Here is a 17,955-nt window from a genome sequence, read left to right as displayed (position 1 = left end):
AAAAATTGGAAGAAGAAAAAGAGTTAATAAGAATGGTAAGAGGGCACAAGTAATAGGTGCCCTCGCACATGGGACAGGGATGTTTTAAAAAAAAAAAAAAAATTTGTGTCAGAATTTATTTTAATTTATAGGACACTGGCCCTTTAAATGTAATAAAGTAGCCCCTCATAGTTTTGGCGGGCTTCACAGCAGCGCGCGCCCCTCTAGAACATTCTGACTCAAGGCTTTATATAGGGGTCCCTGAGGTAAGCCCCTCAGTTGGGAAGTGACTGCCTGGCGAGCTCTCCTCTCCTCAGCTGTTGTTGCTGCACTCCCTGGCTCTCCTTCCTATAATGAAGTCTCTTGTTCGCCAAGTATTAGAAAGAGCAGCTTCAGAAGGGGGAGAAGAATGGCTGCAGAACTGTCTCATGAGAGGAGTGGAATCTGAGCAAGTAAGGGAGGAGGTGAGCGTAATGGCGGTACCTGCTGCGGTAGTGCGGGCAGAGGAGACGGCCGTAAGGAAGAGTGTATCTCCCTCACCTCAGGCGCCAGCAGCGGGGAAGGCAGCGGCAAGACAGGGACAGCGGAGCCTTCCTCCGGAGCGGCCAGCATCCTCCAGGCAAGTGTCAGACAGCACAGCTGTTGAACAGTCGGAAGCTGCGGGAGGGCTGAGGAGAAGCCGAAGAGGCCCGAAGAGAAGGAGGTTTTCTTCACCATCACCGCCACCCAGTGGTGAAAGGCGGGATAACACCCGGCCTCACAGGAGCAGAATGGAGAGAGCATCTGAGGAGAGGGTTGCTAGGCAACCCAGGGAAGATAGTTCCAGTCAGGTACCAGCTGAAGATGTTTTTCTTAGCCAGGCTTTACGTCCACAGGTGAATGCAAGCAGTACAGCATACGGTGCCTCCTGTTAGCCAATCAGCTACGCTGCCGACAGGAGTTGGTGAGTTGGCGCAATTGAACAATTTAAATGTTATTTTAGAATCTTTATCTAAATTCGCGAGTTTGTTAAATGTTACACCTGTTCCTGCTGTTAATGTTCCTAGTTTAAACATACAAGGTCCTGGTAATGTATGGTCCCAAGTCAGCACTACGAATCAAGCGGCTAATGTGGTAAGTAGTGTTCCGCTCACACCTGTGTCAGATGGTGGTACCAGAGTTAGTCAATTTGCACACACGGTTCCTGAGACGTGTCTAAAGGAGGTGATGCCATGCGATATGTCGCCGCTTGGTTATCATCTCACAGCAGGGATCAAAGAAAAGATTTGGAAGGGCGAATTTATCGATTTGCTCTCATTGTTGCCTTCAGCAAAGGATTTTGCTTTTAAGAATGAGAGAAAATCGGAGGATGGGCAGGAAGAAAACAGGAGGCGTCCGGTTTATAGGTCATTTAACAATTGGCTTCAAGCCTTTTGCATTTATTCTTCGGTCCTGGGGGAAAAATTTCCAGAAAATTGCAGCGGGTTATTCCAGCATGTAGAGCATATTCTGGAAGCGTACAAAAATTTTGGTGGCCTGGGATGGTTCTATTACAATGAGTCATTCCGACAGAAATTATCAGTTTATCCCAGCCTCAAATGGGGCATGAAGGACGTAGGCCTTTGGTTAAATTTAATTATTCCTCAGAAGTTTACGCCAACAAAACAGGCAGGTGCTGCGCCTATTGTATCCCCATATAGGAAGGGAATTTGTTATGCGTATAATGAAACGCAGTGTAAGTGGGCAGCAGCGTGCAAATTTAAGCATGAGTGCTCATTTTGTACAGGCAATCACCCAGCAATGAAGTGTTTTAAGAGGGCAAGTCAGCAAACTCAGGCATCTAGGGATATTTTTCAGAAAAGACTGCACTTCAGTAAGGCTGGAAAAAATGCTCCCGTGGCTGCAGGCATATCCAAACAAGGAGAAGGCCCAATTATTAATTAATGGTTTTGAATCAGGTTTTAAGCTTCCATCTTTTAAAGGATTGGGTTGTAAAGTGGAAAGAAATTTAAAGTCAACGGATCAATTTATAGATATAGCCAGGGAGAAGATTCGCAAAGAAATTGAGGCTGGGCGGGTAGCAGGCCCATTCTCGGACCCGCCTTTTAAGAATTTTCGCATATCTCCTCTAGGTTTGGTTCCTAAAAAGGAGCCCAACTCCTTTCGAGTAATACATCACCTGTCATTTCCTAGAGGAGATTCTTTAAATGACGAAATAGACCCTATTATATCATCGGTTTCATATACTACATTTGATGAGGCGGTTGATATGATTAAGCAATATGGCCCTAGTGCACTATTGGCTAAGGTGGATGTTCAATCTGCATTTAGATTATTACCTATTGCTCCGGAAGCCTTCAATTCCTTAGGTTTCTATTTTGAAGGCTATTTCTTTTTCGACCGCTGCTTGCCTATGGGATGCTCCTTGTCCTGTGCCTATTTTGAATCCTTTGCGACTTTTCTTCAATGGGTGATGGTTCACGAATCGGGTTGTCAGGGGATCTTACATTATTTGGATGATTTCCTTTTTGTGGGACCCCCTGACTCTGACATCTGCCTGTTACTTCTGAAACTATTTTCCCTTATTTGTAAACATTTTGGGATACCATTGGCTGAGGATAAAACGGTTTTACCTAGCACTTTGATTGAATTCCTGGGTATTTCTATTAATACAGTCATTGGTGAGTGTCAGCTCCCGAGGGAAACAATTTCTAGGATGCAGACTACAATAAGTGAATTTTTGAGGCGGAAGAAAGTTCTCTTAAAAGAGCTTCAGTCTCTGCTCGGACTGTTAGCATTCGCTTCGCGTATTATGCTGGTAGGTAGAATTTTTTCGAGACGTTTGGCTCTAGCAATGTCTGGTTTTAAGTCTCCTTTGGCACATATCCGGCTAACAGTGGATTTAAAAGATGATCTGCGCGTTTGGTCACGATTTTTAAATGACTATAATGGCTGTTCATTTTTTCAAAAGGATTGGATTTTTGCTGCTGACCTCAAGTTATTTACGGACTCAGCAGGATCTTTAGGGTTTGCGGCCGTCTGGGACACGCATTGGTGTTGCGGGTCTTGGCCTACCTCCTGGGTGGAAAGTAAATTTACTAATAATATAGTTTTATTAGAATTATTCCCGATCTTGGTTGCCCTGGAACTTTGGGGGTCTAATTTCAGAGATAGGAGAATTTTGGTACACTCAGATAACAGAGGAGTTTTGTATGCAATAAATGCTTTGTCATCAAAATCTACATTGGTATTAAAACTTCTCGGCTATCTTGTTTTCTTATGCTTGAAGTTAAACATCTGGATAAAGGTCAAATATATTCCTGGAGTGTCAAATTGCATAGCTGATTCCCTATCCCGTTTTCAGTTCTCTTGTTTCAGGGAACTTCATCCGGATACCGATCCAGTGGGATTTCATTGCCCGGATCACCTGTGGACCTTGATCTAGATCTGGTCTTTGATGCGATAAAGTGCTCGGTGGCACCTCACACTTGGTCGGAGTATTGTTCTGCTTGGCAGAGATGGTTATTATTTAGTAGAGAGATGGGTATTCCAACTGGGCCACCTTTGGAGGGTGATATGCTAGCTTTCTTATGCGCATTGATGAATCAGCGGCTATGATATAGTCACATTAACAAGATCTTAGCGGGGGTTTAATTTTTTCTGAAATTGAAGAATTTTGGGGGGTTTATGAGTTTTTTCTCAGTAAGACAAGCCCTCAAAGGTTATAAAAAGAGAATGTTCACCCCTGACACGCGCAGACCTATATCAATTGATTTACTTTCTGCTTGGCCTCCCCGGTTGTCTGTTTTTCAGAATATGAAGCAAAGCTTTTTTTCAGCAGCCTTTGTGCTTTGTTTTTTCGCTGCGCTTCGTGTTTCCGAATTGGTCTCAGACAATAGGGCGGGCCAATCAGGCCTTAAAGTTAATGAAGTCATTGTGGGAAAGGATAAGGTCAATATTTTCATTAGCCAATCAAAAACTGATCAGTTTAGAAAAGGCCATTGGCTAGATCTGGCAGCCTGTGGTGATCAGTGTATATTTCCTTGTGCGGTTCTTAGCAGGTATTTGGATGTCAGGCCTCCCTTTTCAAATAATTTCTTTATACATCTAGATGGTTCAGTAGTCACTAAATATCAATTTTCAGCTGTTTTAAAAAAATGTTTAAGGTATTTAGGTATGGATAAGCTTAGAATTACTGCACATTCGTTTAGGATAGGAGCTGCCACGGAAGCAGCTAGGATGGGATTAGATGAGTCTATAATAAAAAAGTTGGGAAGATGGGAATCGAAGAGTTTTAATTTATATATCAGACCTAATTTATCTGTTTAATTCCATAGGTGTCAAAGTTTCTGTATGGATCATTGGACACTCCTTTGTTCATTGGGCACGAAAAAGAGCTGCACACCGGTGTTATACTGAAAATTTGTCTTTTAATGTTGATCACTTGCATATATTTTGGAAAGGAGTGAGAGGTCTGAGTTGGGTTAATTTGTGTGACTTAATTTATAGATTAAAGGAAGTTTGGCCAGCACCATCCATATTGATATTCCATTTGGGAGGTAATGATGTGGGAGTTTTGAAGTCACTAGATTTATTATTTAAGATTAAAAAAGATTTATATAATTTCAAATTACTTTTTCCAAATTGTACAATGGTGTTTTCGGAAATTGTTCCTCGTTTAAAATGGTTGTCCTCAATGGAATTTAAGCCTTTGGAAAGGACCAGGAGGATAGTAAATCACGCAATGGCAAAATTTATGCCATTGGTAGGTGGTTTTGCTTTCCGACATGTGGACCTTGAAGGTGGTTTCCCTGGCCTTTACAGGCAGGATGAAATCCATTTATCTGATATAGGCCTAGATATCCTCAATTTAGGGTTTCAAAATAGCATAGAAATGGCCGCGGTGGTGGGGGGGCCGGCACAAGTTTGGAACTAGTCCCGGCGTTTGGGGGACTTTGGTGGTTTTAAATATGTTTATTTTCGCTCGAGTTCTGGGACTGAGCGATACAGATTTATGTTTTATAATTTTGTTGGATTTGAAATTTATTTGATGGAATTTTGAATAAATAATTATTTAATTTATTTATAACCAATAAAGTGCCGCGGCCATTTATTTATGCCAAATAATTAATTTGTGTTTGTTTTTATTTATAGTATTAGTTTAGTTATATGATAGAAATACATCCTCCTGGCCCATGGTAAGAGGGCACAAGTAATAGGTGCCCTCGCACATGGGACAGGGGATGTTTTAAAAAAAAAAAAAATAAATTTGTGTCAGAATTTATTTTAATTTATAGGACACTGGCCCTTTAAATGTAATAAAGTAGCCCCTCATAGTTTTGGCGGGCTTCACAGCAGCGCGCGCCCCTCTAGAACATTCTGATACAAGGCTTTATATAGGGGTCCCTGAGGTAAGCCCCTCAGTTGGGAAGTGACTGCCTGGCGAGCTCCCCTCCCCCCCACCCGTCGCTGGCACTTTATGTGGTAGAGTCACCCTTGGATCAAGGGGGGACTTTGGTGGTTTTAAATATGTTTATTTTCGCTCGAGTGCTGGGACTGAGCGATACAGATTTATGTTTTATAATTTTGTTGGATTTGAAATTTATTTGATGGAATTTTGAATAAATAATTATTTAATTTATTTATAACCAATAAAGTGCAGCGGCCATTTATTTATGCCAAATAATTAATTTGTGTTTGTTTTTATTTATAGTATTAGTTTAGTTATATGATAGAAATACATCCTCCTGGCCCATGAATATAAGCAAAACTTCACTCTGTCAATCAACAATAACTATGTTTTAATCCTTATGCTGCTAGCATTAATAAATAGATAGGAAAGTATATTTACTTGTTTTAAACTTGTCTTCAGAAAGGCCAGGAGGGGTTTTCTCAGCTGAGTACATCCTCCTGCCCAGGCCTGGCCCAAGACATTGTGCTGCCTGGGTCCAAGAATGAAATGCTGCCCCCCCCCCCCAAAAAAAAAGAAGCAGGAGGCAGCATGAGATGGGGAAATGTCGCCCTTAACATGCCGCATACTGATGACACAAAACTACTGGAAAAAAAAATCCTCCTGAGTGTCAATCTGCCACCCCTCCGAGGCGGATCTAGGCTTCGTAAGGCCTTAGGCATAACGTAAACATGAGGCCCCTCTCACACCCGTAATGGAAAAAATAATTCAAGCGATACAAATTAACTGTATGAATCACATATATTAAGAGCCCTAAAGTGCTGGTGTTAGTGCACTCTATCTAAGCACTGGCGTTGGGGGGATCTATCTCAGTGCAGCGTGTCTTGGATCTGGTGTCTATGTCCTATCTCAGCGCTGGTGTTAGTGTCCTCTACCTCTGTGTTCTCTATCTCAGTGCTGGTGTCATGGCACTCTCTTAGTGCACTCTGTCTTGGTGCAAGAGTAAGTGTCCTCTATCTTGGTGCTGGTGTCAGTGTCCTCTATCCCAGTTGGTGTCAGTGCTCTGTCTCTTTCAGTGTTTGTGTCAGTGCTCTGTCTCTCTCAGTGCTGGTGTCAGTGCTCTGTCTCCCTCAGTGCTGGTGTCAGTGCTCTGTCTCCCTCAGTGCTGGTGTCAGTGCTTTGTCTCTATCAGTGTTGTACTCACATGGAGCTCCTTGAAGTCGGCCTCACAGAAAAGAAGGGGCTGTGTGAGTTTCACCACCTCAGGGGTCTCATCATCCCCGTTGGACAGCAGTAGGTCCCCCGGGACTCCCCATAGAAAAAGAGCTCCTGGTGGGAGATAGCCACGGGGAAGGCTTGAGGTGAGAAGGGGTCCCTGTCCCCAAGGGATAAGGGGTCCCTGTCCCCAAGGGAAATGGGGTCCCTGTCCCCAGTGGAGAAGGGGTCCCTGTCCCCAGGTGAGATAGGGTCCCTGTCCCCAGGGGCATGGGGTCCCTGTCCCCAGGTGAGATGGGGTCCCTGTCCCCAGGGGGATGGGGTCCCTGTCCCCAAGGGGAGAATGTATCCTTGTCCCCAGGGGAAATGGAGTTGGGTATGGGATGGTGTGTGGGGGATATGTGGTCATCTCACTCACCATTGGTCACCTGGGCTCCAGTGGCGGGCCGTGCATAGGGGGCGCCAGGGCACCGCCCCTCTTAAAAAAAAAGGAAAAAAATGACAAAAAAGAACAATAAAGTTATAGTAAAAAAAAATCTGTTTGCCGGCCTATGTGGTGGCTAAAGGGGGTGGGGTTTACGACCCAGAAATGCGCCGATTGGCTGCCTTCTGGGGGCGTAACCTGGGTGCAGGAAAGAGCGCTTGGCCACCCCCACCTTCGTGATATCCTGGCTGTGATTGGTCCAGTCTCCAGCCTGGACCAATCATCATCCAGGACATCCGATCGCTGACGTCGCAATGGGGGCGGTGCCGGTGCGTGCGTCAGTCACTCACCGTCACTGCCACTCACCTTCCTGCCGGTTCCCGCTGCAGAAGAGGACGAGGGAGAAGCCGCTCACCTTCCCGCCGCCGCAGAAGAGGACGAAGGATCGAGGAGGGGAGAAGCCGCCGCTGATAGCCGAGCCGCCGCCAGGTAAGTGCATTGGGTTGAAGGAAGCACGCACGCTGGTCTCTGCATTGATTGGGGGACAATGCTGTGGGCACTCTGCAATCATTGGGGTACAATGCTGTGGCACTCTGCAATCATTGGGGTACAATGCTGTGGGCCCTCTGCAATCATTGGGGTACAATGCTGTGGGCACTCTGCAATCATTGGGGTACAATGCTGTGGCACTCTGCAATCATTGGGGTACAATGCTGTGGGCACTCTGCAATCATTGGGGTACAATGCTGTGGCACTCTGCAATCATTGGGGTACAATTCTGTGGGCACTCTGCAATCATTGGGGTACAATGCTGTGGGTACTCTGCAATCATTGGGGTACAATGCTGTGGGCACTCTGCAATCATTGGGGTACAATGCTGTGGGCACTCTGCAATCATTGGGGTACAATGCTGTGGGCACTCTGCAATCATTGGGGTACAATGCTGTGGGCACTCTGCAATCATTGGGGTACAATGCTGTGGCACTCTGCAATCATTGGGGGACAATGCTGTGGCACTCTGCAATCATTGGGGTACAATGCTGTGGCACTCTGCAATCATTGGTGTATAATGCTGTGGCACTCTGCAATCATTGGGGGACAATGCTGTGGGCACTCTGCAATCATTGGGGACAATGCTGTGGCACTTTGCAATCATTAGGGTACAATGCTGTGGGCACTCTGCAGTGATTGGGGACAATGCTGTGGCGCTCTGCAGTGATTGGGGACAATGCTGTGGTGCTCTGCAGTGATTGGGGACAATGCTGTGGCGCTCTGCATTGAAAGGGGCTTGCGTGCTGAACTCTGCATTGATGGGGGCACGGAACAGTGTTCATTGCATTGAAGGGGGCACAGAACAGTTGCATTGAAGGGGGCACTCACACTGAACTCTGCATTGTGGGGGCACAGCACAGTGTTCATTGCATTGAAGGGGCCACAGAACAGTGTTTATTGCATTGAAGGGGGCACAGAACATTGTTTATTGCATTGAAGGGGGCACAGCACAGTGTTTATTGCATTGAAGGGGGCACAGCACATTGTTCATTGCATTGAAGGGGGCACAGCACAGTTGCATTGAAGGGGGCATGCACGCTGAACTCTGCATTGTGGGGGCACAGCACAGTGTTCATTGCATTGAAGGGGTCACAGCACAGTGTTTATTGCATTGAAGGGGGCACAGCACATTGTTCATTGCATTGAAGGGGGCACAGCACAGTTGCATTGAAGGGGGCATGCACGCTGAACTCTGCATTGTGGGGGCACAGCACAGTGTTCATTGCATTGAAGGGGTCACAGCACAGTGTTTATTGCATTGAAGGGGGCACAGCACAGTGTTTATTGCATTGAAGGGGGCACAGCACAGTGTTTATTGCATTGAAGGGGGCATAGCACAGTGTTCATTGCATTGAAGGGGGCACAGCACAATATTCATTGCATTGAAGGGGGCACGCATGCTGATCTCTGCATTAAAGGGGGCACGCACGCTGGTCTCTGCATTGAAAGGGGGCATGTACGCTGGTCTCTGCATTGAAAGGGGGCATGTACGCTGGTCTCTGCATTGAAAGGGGGCATGTACGCTGGTCTCTGCATTGAAAGGGGGCATATACCATCTCCTGTACCATATCTGTGCCATGCCTATACCATATCTGTGCCATGCCTATACCATATCTGTGCCATGCCTATACCATCTCCTGTACCATCACCTGTGCCATGCCTGTACCATCACCTATGCCATGCCTGTACCATGACTTCAAAGTCACGCAATTTTTTACTGCATTTTTTGACGCGAAGCAATACCTATTACATTTTTCTTTTTGCGCCCCCCCCAAAAATTTTGAGCACCGGCCGCCACTGCTGGGCTCCCTCCAGCAGCAGCACGGACGGACGACCAGCATATGTCAGACTCCTGTGTATGACAAGGGGAGGAAGGGGGCTGGCCTTGCAGAAAAGCCTGCGGTGTCCTCTGGCTATCATAGGGATTCTGTACAGAAGCACCCGTGTGCTTAAAACTCATTTGCGTGGGAGCCGGATTGGATGCTGCCGATCTTGGGGGGTGGGACTCTGGTTTGAGAAGACAATGTGCCAGGTTGGATGCAGCCGGGTTCAGGGGAGGTGGGACTCTGGTTGGAGAGGACACTGTGCCGGAATGGATGCAGCCAACTCTGGGGAGGCGGGACTCTGGCTGGGGAGGACACTGTGCTGAGCAGCGCTGAATGGGGCAAGAGAGATGGACCCAGAGGAGCCAGCTGAGCACACGGACAGGGAATGCGAGACTAAGAGCAGCCGGTGCAGTGGAGCAGGGAGCTTTGCTACCCACCTCCAGAGATGGCTCTTTAATTAGGCGGCCACGAGGTTTAAGGCAACCACCTAAAGAGCCGTATCCACCGCCACACTCAAATTGCCGGCTGGGTCCAATGGACCCAGCGGGACCCATGGTAGGGCCATCCCTGCTCCTGCCTGCATGCCAGAGCTATAGGTATATTGATTCCAGGAGGTAAATGCTACATGAATCATCTGTCCTTACTCAAGATGGCCATGGCCAGAGATGTTAGGTGGGTGTTTTTGAAAGTGATTTCTCAGTAAAATAAAGCATGGAGACATAGGATGAGGGGGATTGTTTGAATATTAAAAATAATTAACCACTTACCGCAAAGTGAAGTAGGACTATGTCAGCAAACTTTGCGGTAGTATACCGGGATGATGCCTCTAGCTAGAGACACCATCCTGGTACCGTGGTTTACAGCCGACGGTCGGCTTTCCGTCAGTAATGACTGATGCGGCTCGGGAGCCGCTCGATCGTTACCCGGGTGAGCGGGAGGGGACGTCCCCCACCTCCCGCCGCCTTCCCTGACTTTGCTTGGGGCTCCCGTCCCACCGGGAGCCCCGAGCACCCAGCCGGCACCTCCGCCGGCTGGATGGAGTCCCGATCAAAGCCAGAAACGGCTTTGATGGGGTCTCCGATTACGTAACCCGGAGGCGGCGTCCATGACGTCACTTCCGGGTTACTGTGCTGCAAAAGGCAGCAAATTTAAAAAACGGCTGTTTGCAAAAACGCAGTTTTCGGCGTTTTGCATACATGGAAGTGTAGTGGAGGGGTCTAGGGTCTTTTAGACCATCGATCCCTCCATAAAGAGTACCTGTCATTGCATATTGCTGTCACAAGGGATGTTTACATTGCTTGTGACAGCAATAAAAGTGATCAGATTTTTATTTTTTTTTTTAAACCTGTAATAAAGTTAAAAAAAAAAAATAAAATAAATAGGAAAAAAAAAAAATTTTTTAGCTCGCGCACAAAAAGAAATATACGGAAGTCAAGCCGCGAATGAAATCGCTGTTCAAACCCCACATGTGTGATATCGCCGCGATCGCCAGAGCGTGGGCAATAATTAAAAAAAAGAGCTACACTCTAACTCTAAACTGATAACCGTTAAAAAAATTTAAAGCGTCGCCTATTGAGATCTCTATTGACCGTAGTTTGTCGCCATCCCACGGGGGGGGGGGGGGGGCGCAATTTTAAACCGCAACATGTTGGGTATCTATTTACTTGGCGTGACATCATCTTGCACAATATACAAAAAAATGGGCTAACTTTACTGTTTGGTATTTTTTAAATGCAGTGAAATGTGATTTTTCTAAATTTTCCAAAAAAATTGCGCTGCGCAAATACTGCGTGACAAAAAATATTGCAATGACCGACATTTTATTCTCCAGAGTCTTTGTAAAAAAATATATATATAATGTTTGGGGGTTCTAAGTAGTTTTCTAGGAAAAAAATACTGGTTTTAACTTGTAAACAAAAAGTGTCCGAAATAGGGTTGGGGCTTAAGTGGTTAAATAGCATTTTTGGTTTGTGGTGCTCAGATGCAGTGTAGTTTGCTTTAAGGATAACTATGGGGTAATTGGGGTTAAATTGGAACAACTTATAACCTAGTAGCTGCTGTTTTAGACTGAATTCCTATAGGGAATGCTGTCAGCGCTTCTAATACACAGCTTTCAAACTAATGCAGAATACACTGGGTGAGCTGCTCTTCAGTGCAATCTGGAGTAACTGCAAGTCTCTCAGGCCTCTGCATTGACCCAGCTCTCAACTGAAAGTAAAGTATCCAATAAATGACGTTAATTAAAAGTTTATTCAACTCCATGATGACAGTGTCATAACTATAGGTAGCCTCACTGTCCATTAGGAATGTTTAGGAAGTAGAAATTGGTGGGCACTATCAAGAAGAGACAAAGCTTTGTCCAAGATTATATAATGCATATAATGGTTCTGGGTGGTATATGTTCTATGCTTGGCAAAGTGGCCTTGCAATAATGTTTAAAAAATTCAAAGAAATGCTAATTGCACTATATACCTGCAATACTTTGTCCTGTTTCCTCCTAGTGACTTCTTCTTTAAAGAAGAAGCCAGCAGGTTATGAATCCCACAAATTTTATAGCTAAATTATCAGTTTTGGTGGGCTTGGACTCACCATTAAAATAGTAAATAAGGGAGTTTAATTTTGGCCTCATGGAGTGAGGATGTGTATTTTTAGAGCTTTTGGGCCACAGGACCATTACAGCCTTATAACTGCAGTCACACAGGCAGAAAAGCTTAAGACCTCCAGGGAAACGTGCCTCCATAGCCATGGAACACTTTTTGCATTCTTCCCGGCCTTCTGCTTTGACCCCAGTGGCAGTCAAGGTGGAGCTGGATTCAATCCCATGTGCACCAACAACCCCAGCTTCAAAAGCTGAGAACAACCCTGTCTTCCAGACACCTGAACCTGAGTGGTAATATGCTACCACCCTTTGCACCACTGATGATGGGTAACACGCCCCTTCCACAAGGGCAAACGTGGGGATTGGACTCAGAGGCACCCATTATACCTTCCCCAGAGAGCTATGTAGCTGCAACACCAGGTGAGCACACGCTGCAGTCCAGGGGTCTTCAAACTATGGCTCTCCAGTTGTTCAGGAACTACAATTCCCATCATGCCTAGTCATGTTTGTGAATGTCAGAGTTTCACAATGCCTCATGGGATGTGTAGTTCCGCAACAGCTGGGGGGCCATAGTTTGAGGATCCCTGCTGTAGACACTCATCAAATTGTTACCCCCCAGGCTGATTCTAAGAGGTTAACCACTAGGATTAAGACTGGTCCAGAAAGACTTTAACTTTTTTTAAACAGGATGACCTTGGCTTAGATGCCAAGGGAACAGCAATAGAGCAGAACAAAGTGTCTTTACAGTACCAAGTAGAAAGGATAGAAGCAAGTAGCAAGGATAGAAACAACACAGACAGGCACTGCCTCACAGATGCATAGGATGGGCATAGTTGAATACTCTTGCTGACAGCCCCTCAGTTCTAATAACAGGGGAGGAGGTAGGACATCAGAGGACAGACGATTTCTACTGAACTAGAAGGCACAAGAACAAGGGGCAAATCACAATGAAGGTAAATAATGCCCCTTGTGCTTATTTTGTATTTTTTTGTAGGTAAACGCAGGCTGTGATCAAAGAATTGGGTACCTTCTTTGACAAGAACAAAGGATCGGTAGAAACCTCCCCACTTTTTTGCAGTCCAATAAATGCTACATCCATGACATATCTATAAAACACAGCCACAGAGATAAGAAAGCAAAAGAAGTACCAACAGACTGCTGCAGCAGATCCACTGCTTGAAATTCTCTCACAAGCATGGCAATTCAAAATAAGTGAAAGCTGAATTACCTAACCTTACAGAGGCTTAGGACACATTTACACAAGGTGAAATGCATTTTGATCAGAAACAGGTGTCATTTTTATGAATATGAACAAATGCAATCATTCCTTGGCAAATGCCTTAGATCCCAAAAATCTCAGACTTAGATCCCCACCATTTCCTTGAAAACAGAGGGTAAGCTCCACTCCATACCAAACATTGCAGATACCTCCGGATCCTTTTACTTGAATCTCTACAATTTAAGATCACCTTTATCTTTAATGCAACTATCTCTGCTTACCTGGTATTAGCCTCCTTCCACAGTTTAATGGACGATAACAAACAATCGCTTTCTACACCTATTACCTCAGATGAGCAATTTTTAAATCCTTGTATGGGAAGGCTCCAGGCAATGACGGGTTGACTGTAGCATTTTACAAAACTTTTTTTATCTCAAATCTCTCCACAGTTTCTGGAGGCCTTTTGATGTGCATATACATTCCTTCATATTTGCTCCAGACCAATATTGTAAAAAATGTCCAAAGAGGCAAAAGACCCCCTTAGTTGTGTAAGCTATAAGACAATCTCCCTACTGAACTGCAACCTCAGAATTTTCTCCAAGATTTTAGCAGAGATTGTGCCCCATCTCCCAACACATCATCAACCTTGATCAATCCATCTTTATACTGCTTAGAGAATAATGTGATAGCACCATGCAAACTACTGGAACCACCTCAACCTCCTCAACATCTCCAAAATACGCCCCTTCCCAACCAATGACACCACAACGCTTCCAATTCACTCCCCGGTCCTCTCTCACCTTGACTACTGCAACTCCCTCCTCATTGGATTACCCTTACATGGGCTATTCCCCCTTCAGTCCATCATGAATGTTAGACTCATCCACCTTAGCAATCATTCAGTGTCTGCTACTCCTCCCTGCCAATCTCTTTATTGGCTGCCACTTACCCAACGACTTAAATAAAAAATACTAACAATAACTCACAAAGCTATCCACAACTCAGCTCCCAGCTACGTCACTAACCTTGTCTCAAAATACCAACCATCTCTTTCTCTTTGTTGCTCCCAGGACCTCCTGCTCACTAACTCCCTTGTCACCTCCTCCCATGCTCACCTCCAGGACTTTTCCCGAGCCTCTCCCATCCTATGGAACTCGCTATCCCAATCTATCTGATTATCTCCTACCTTGTCGACTTTTAAGCGATCCCTGAAAACCCTTCTCTTCAGAGAAGTCTTTCCCACCTCCACCTGCATTTCCACTATCTCCATCAGCTCATCCCCCACAGTTATTGCCTTTTGTATTGTTAGAACTCTCTTCTAAGGCTGTAACGAACAAGGCGCTCCTGTATTGAATTGTATTGTAACTGTACTTTCTGCCCTTATGTTGTAAAGTGCGGCACAAACTGCTGGTGTTATACAGTATAAATATTGAATAATATTGGTAATAAATTGGTCTGTTGGTTAACGCAAGATCAGAAAACATCCAAATGCTTCTTCTGTAAAGAGATGGTAAAAAAAGCCTTCAAATGTAGCTGGATTGGGAATTTTTTAAAACAATCTCTAGCCCGAATCAGTATTCCTTAAAATGACGGCACACATAGATCAAGACCCCCCCAATGCACAGGTTTCCCTGGCACCAGCAATTTATTCAGACAACCTTGAATGCCTGAAGTGAACATACTTTTGGGCAAGTAATAGCATGTCTATCAGTTCCCCTATTTCTTAAATGTGTATATTTTATTATGAGAGGGATGTTTCTTACATTATATTAAAGCCTTATTATTTATTTATATTGAATTATATACTATATATATATATATATATATATATATATATATATATATATATATATATAAAGGACCGCTGGTCCTCCTGTACTGAGCCCGAACTCCATCAGTTCAACAGGGGGCCCGGCAGCCAACAAGCAGCCTCTGCCTTTCTACTACAACCCTCTGCCTTTCTACTACATTAGCAGCCGATCCATAGGTCCTGTCATTCTCTCCCTGCATGGCTCATTGCTCTGATATCAGCTCTCCTTCCCTGCATTATCTTCTGTAGCCCTGCTCCCAGGGGAGTGTCTTATTGCATGGTATCCTCTTCACTCCTTTCACCCTGAGCTTGCTCCAACCACACTGACACTATTTGTTCGGTCATTCTGAATGATTGAGACCACAAGTATTGCAGTGAATAATCAGTTTACTGCTTTTGAGTTTTGAAATAAAACAAGAGTATACATACAGAATAAAAGAAAATGCAAATGTTGCAGAGGGGGTACATCCTGAATTCCCAGCCAAGGATTTGGGTTTAGTTCAGCACTCAGGATCTGGAACACAGGCCACACATACATATGCAAATAAATGCATATGTATGCCAGAGACTATGCCACTAAAGACACATTGAATCTTATAATATACTTGGAGAGTGGCCACAGATAAGAATGACTACACTTAATGAATAATGTAGAAAAAGCAATATAGCAACACCAGCTTAACTATCAGAGTGCACTCTGTGTACTAACGGGGGTCCTCTTTAGGTTGAATTGTAAGAGTCTCCTGGAGAGTGAGGCCTCACTAGTCTTCACCGGCAACGAATTCCCAACAATCCAAGGAAAGAAATTGTAATCCAATAATGATGATGATGAGCTGTGATCCCCCAAAGTAGTCAATATTTGTAATCCACAGAGATGCATGCAAACAGATCCTCAAGCGTCTCAACAGATTAACAGCCGAGGACTCGATCGAGGGCTTAAAGCCTAGTTCACCCACCTCGCACTATATGTATAACTGCAGTGTCCAGTGGTATAACTATATGTCAGTATGACCCATTCCCTTACCTATAATAACCTTCAGGCTGGGTTCACACTTGTGCAATCACAGGCATTTCATGTGATTCGCATCACATTGCTGTGCAAATCACATGCCATGTCTGTACAATGCAAATTCAGCCATACCGTGTGGATGAAATCCTATCACATTCACATCAAAATGGTGTAGGACCCTTTTTTTGGTCCGCACTTGAATCTGATTGCATGAGTGTTTACACCTATGCAGTCCGATTCCTGTACCATTTCACAGTTCACACTGTGATTTGCGTATCTGGGGGTGTCATTAATTTTCTATTGACACCTACAGCAGTTTGCAGACCTCAGTGTGAACCATCTGCGATTCAGGTGTGATGCGGGAACATTAACAGGATTCGCAGGGTTTCCTGCATCACACCAGTGTGAACCCAGCCTAATCATTTCACTATATTTCAGTTTTTTTTCCATAACTTTAAAAACATTTTTTATGGATATTTATTAATCATTAATCTGTGTGGGGTTACCTCCAAAACCAATCCCCCTATTCGATTAACTATGATCATTTTCCCTGTCCAGCATCCAACTTCCCCCTTCAGCAGTCCTGTGCCCCGAGTCCCCTGCAGTAGCGGCTTCTTCTCCTCTCTCTGCACACAGGAGGATCGTTCCAGGATAGGGGTGAGGGTTGGTAAATATCTCATATTTACCGACCCCTTCCTTTCCTCTTTCTTCAGTGAACATAGTGAATGATCAGTACCAATCACTCAACATGTTCATTCATAGCTGAAGCATAGTAAACTGTGTTTACTATGCTTCAGTGTGTATGAACAGAGAGCCTCAGAGCACTTCCTGTTTATTCATCTAGTCCAACAGAGTTGTTAAAACATTGTTTAAAGTAGTAAATAAAATAAAAATTTGATAATAAAAAAAAAGTTCAAAAGGGGGCTCATTCACACAGGTTCTCTGGTCATGTGGATGAGTGGTTTGCCACCTGCTACTCTATGGGGACACAGCAGCTGTATGAACACTAGAGGTGCGCATCCTCACTGGTCTCACGATTCGATTAGATTAGATTAGGATTATCATATCAACAATTCGGTTGGATTCCGCGATGCATCACGATGCATCACAATTAATGCCCACGGTTTTTCTCCAAAAATTCAAGCCGTCAGAAGAGCTCCATTTTTTTCTTTTCATTTGCTCTAAGCGCAATATTCTATTTGGTGAGGATAATTCTCATAACCATACCAAAAGAGGGCTACAAGCTATTCACTTTCAGTTCATTACAGAGAACAAAGGGGCATTCTTTACATCTAGAGAAAAAACAGAAAGGCTTCTTTGCCGTAACACAAAATATTGACACTTTGGGTGCAGTTTGGACATATTCACTTAGGGGTGTACTCACTATTGTTGCTAGCGGTTTAGACATTAACCACTTTACCACCGGAGGATTTTGCTGTCTTACGTCCAGGCCACTTTTTGCGATTCGGCGCTGTGCAACTTTAACTGACAATTGCGCGGTCGTGCAACGCTATACCAAAACAAAATTTATGTCCTTTTTTTCCCACAAACAGAGATTTCTTTTGGTGGTATTTGATCACCTGTGCGATTTTTACTTTTTGTGCTATAAACAAAAAAATAGCGTAAATTTTGAAAAAACAACAATATTTTTCAAATTTTTTTATATGAAATTCCCCCCAAAAAAATGTAAAAATCAAAATTTTTTTAAATTTTTGGCCAATTTGTTTTCTGCTACCTATGTTTGGTAAAAAAATTCACAATAAGCGTATTTTGGTTGGTTTGCGCAAAAGTTATCAAAAGTTATTGCTTTACTAACAAAGGGAAAGATTTCTGTCATTTTTGGTGTTTTTTTTTTAACGCGTAATGGCGGCGATCTGCGATTTTTTTTGCGGGACTGCGACATTGCGGCGGACAGATCGGACTCTTGACTGAC

General features: G+C 44.3%; 1 protein-coding gene across 1 annotated transcript in view; it reads left to right on the top strand.

Moving 5' to 3' along the window:
- Positions 1–332: 332 nt before the first annotated feature.
- Positions 333–17,955, top strand: part of LOC309558722 (uncharacterized protein) — a gene marked incomplete at both ends in the record, with an annotated part of 28,770 nt that continues 11,147 nt past the window's right edge. The window contains one exon of the mRNA XM_082261773.1: positions 333–431. Within this exon, the coding sequence (XP_082117899.1) occupies positions 333–431 (99 nt within the window). The remainder of the gene's footprint in view (positions 432–17,955) is intronic.

Source organism: Pelophylax lessonae, assembly GCF_965119305.1.
Source record: "Pelophylax lessonae genome assembly, chromosome: 6".
NCBI classification, from domain to species: domain Eukaryota; kingdom Metazoa; phylum Chordata; class Amphibia; order Anura; family Ranidae; genus Pelophylax; species Pelophylax lessonae.
Note: the sequence above shows the minus strand (reverse complement) of the source record. Positions and strands in the feature narration are given on the sequence as shown.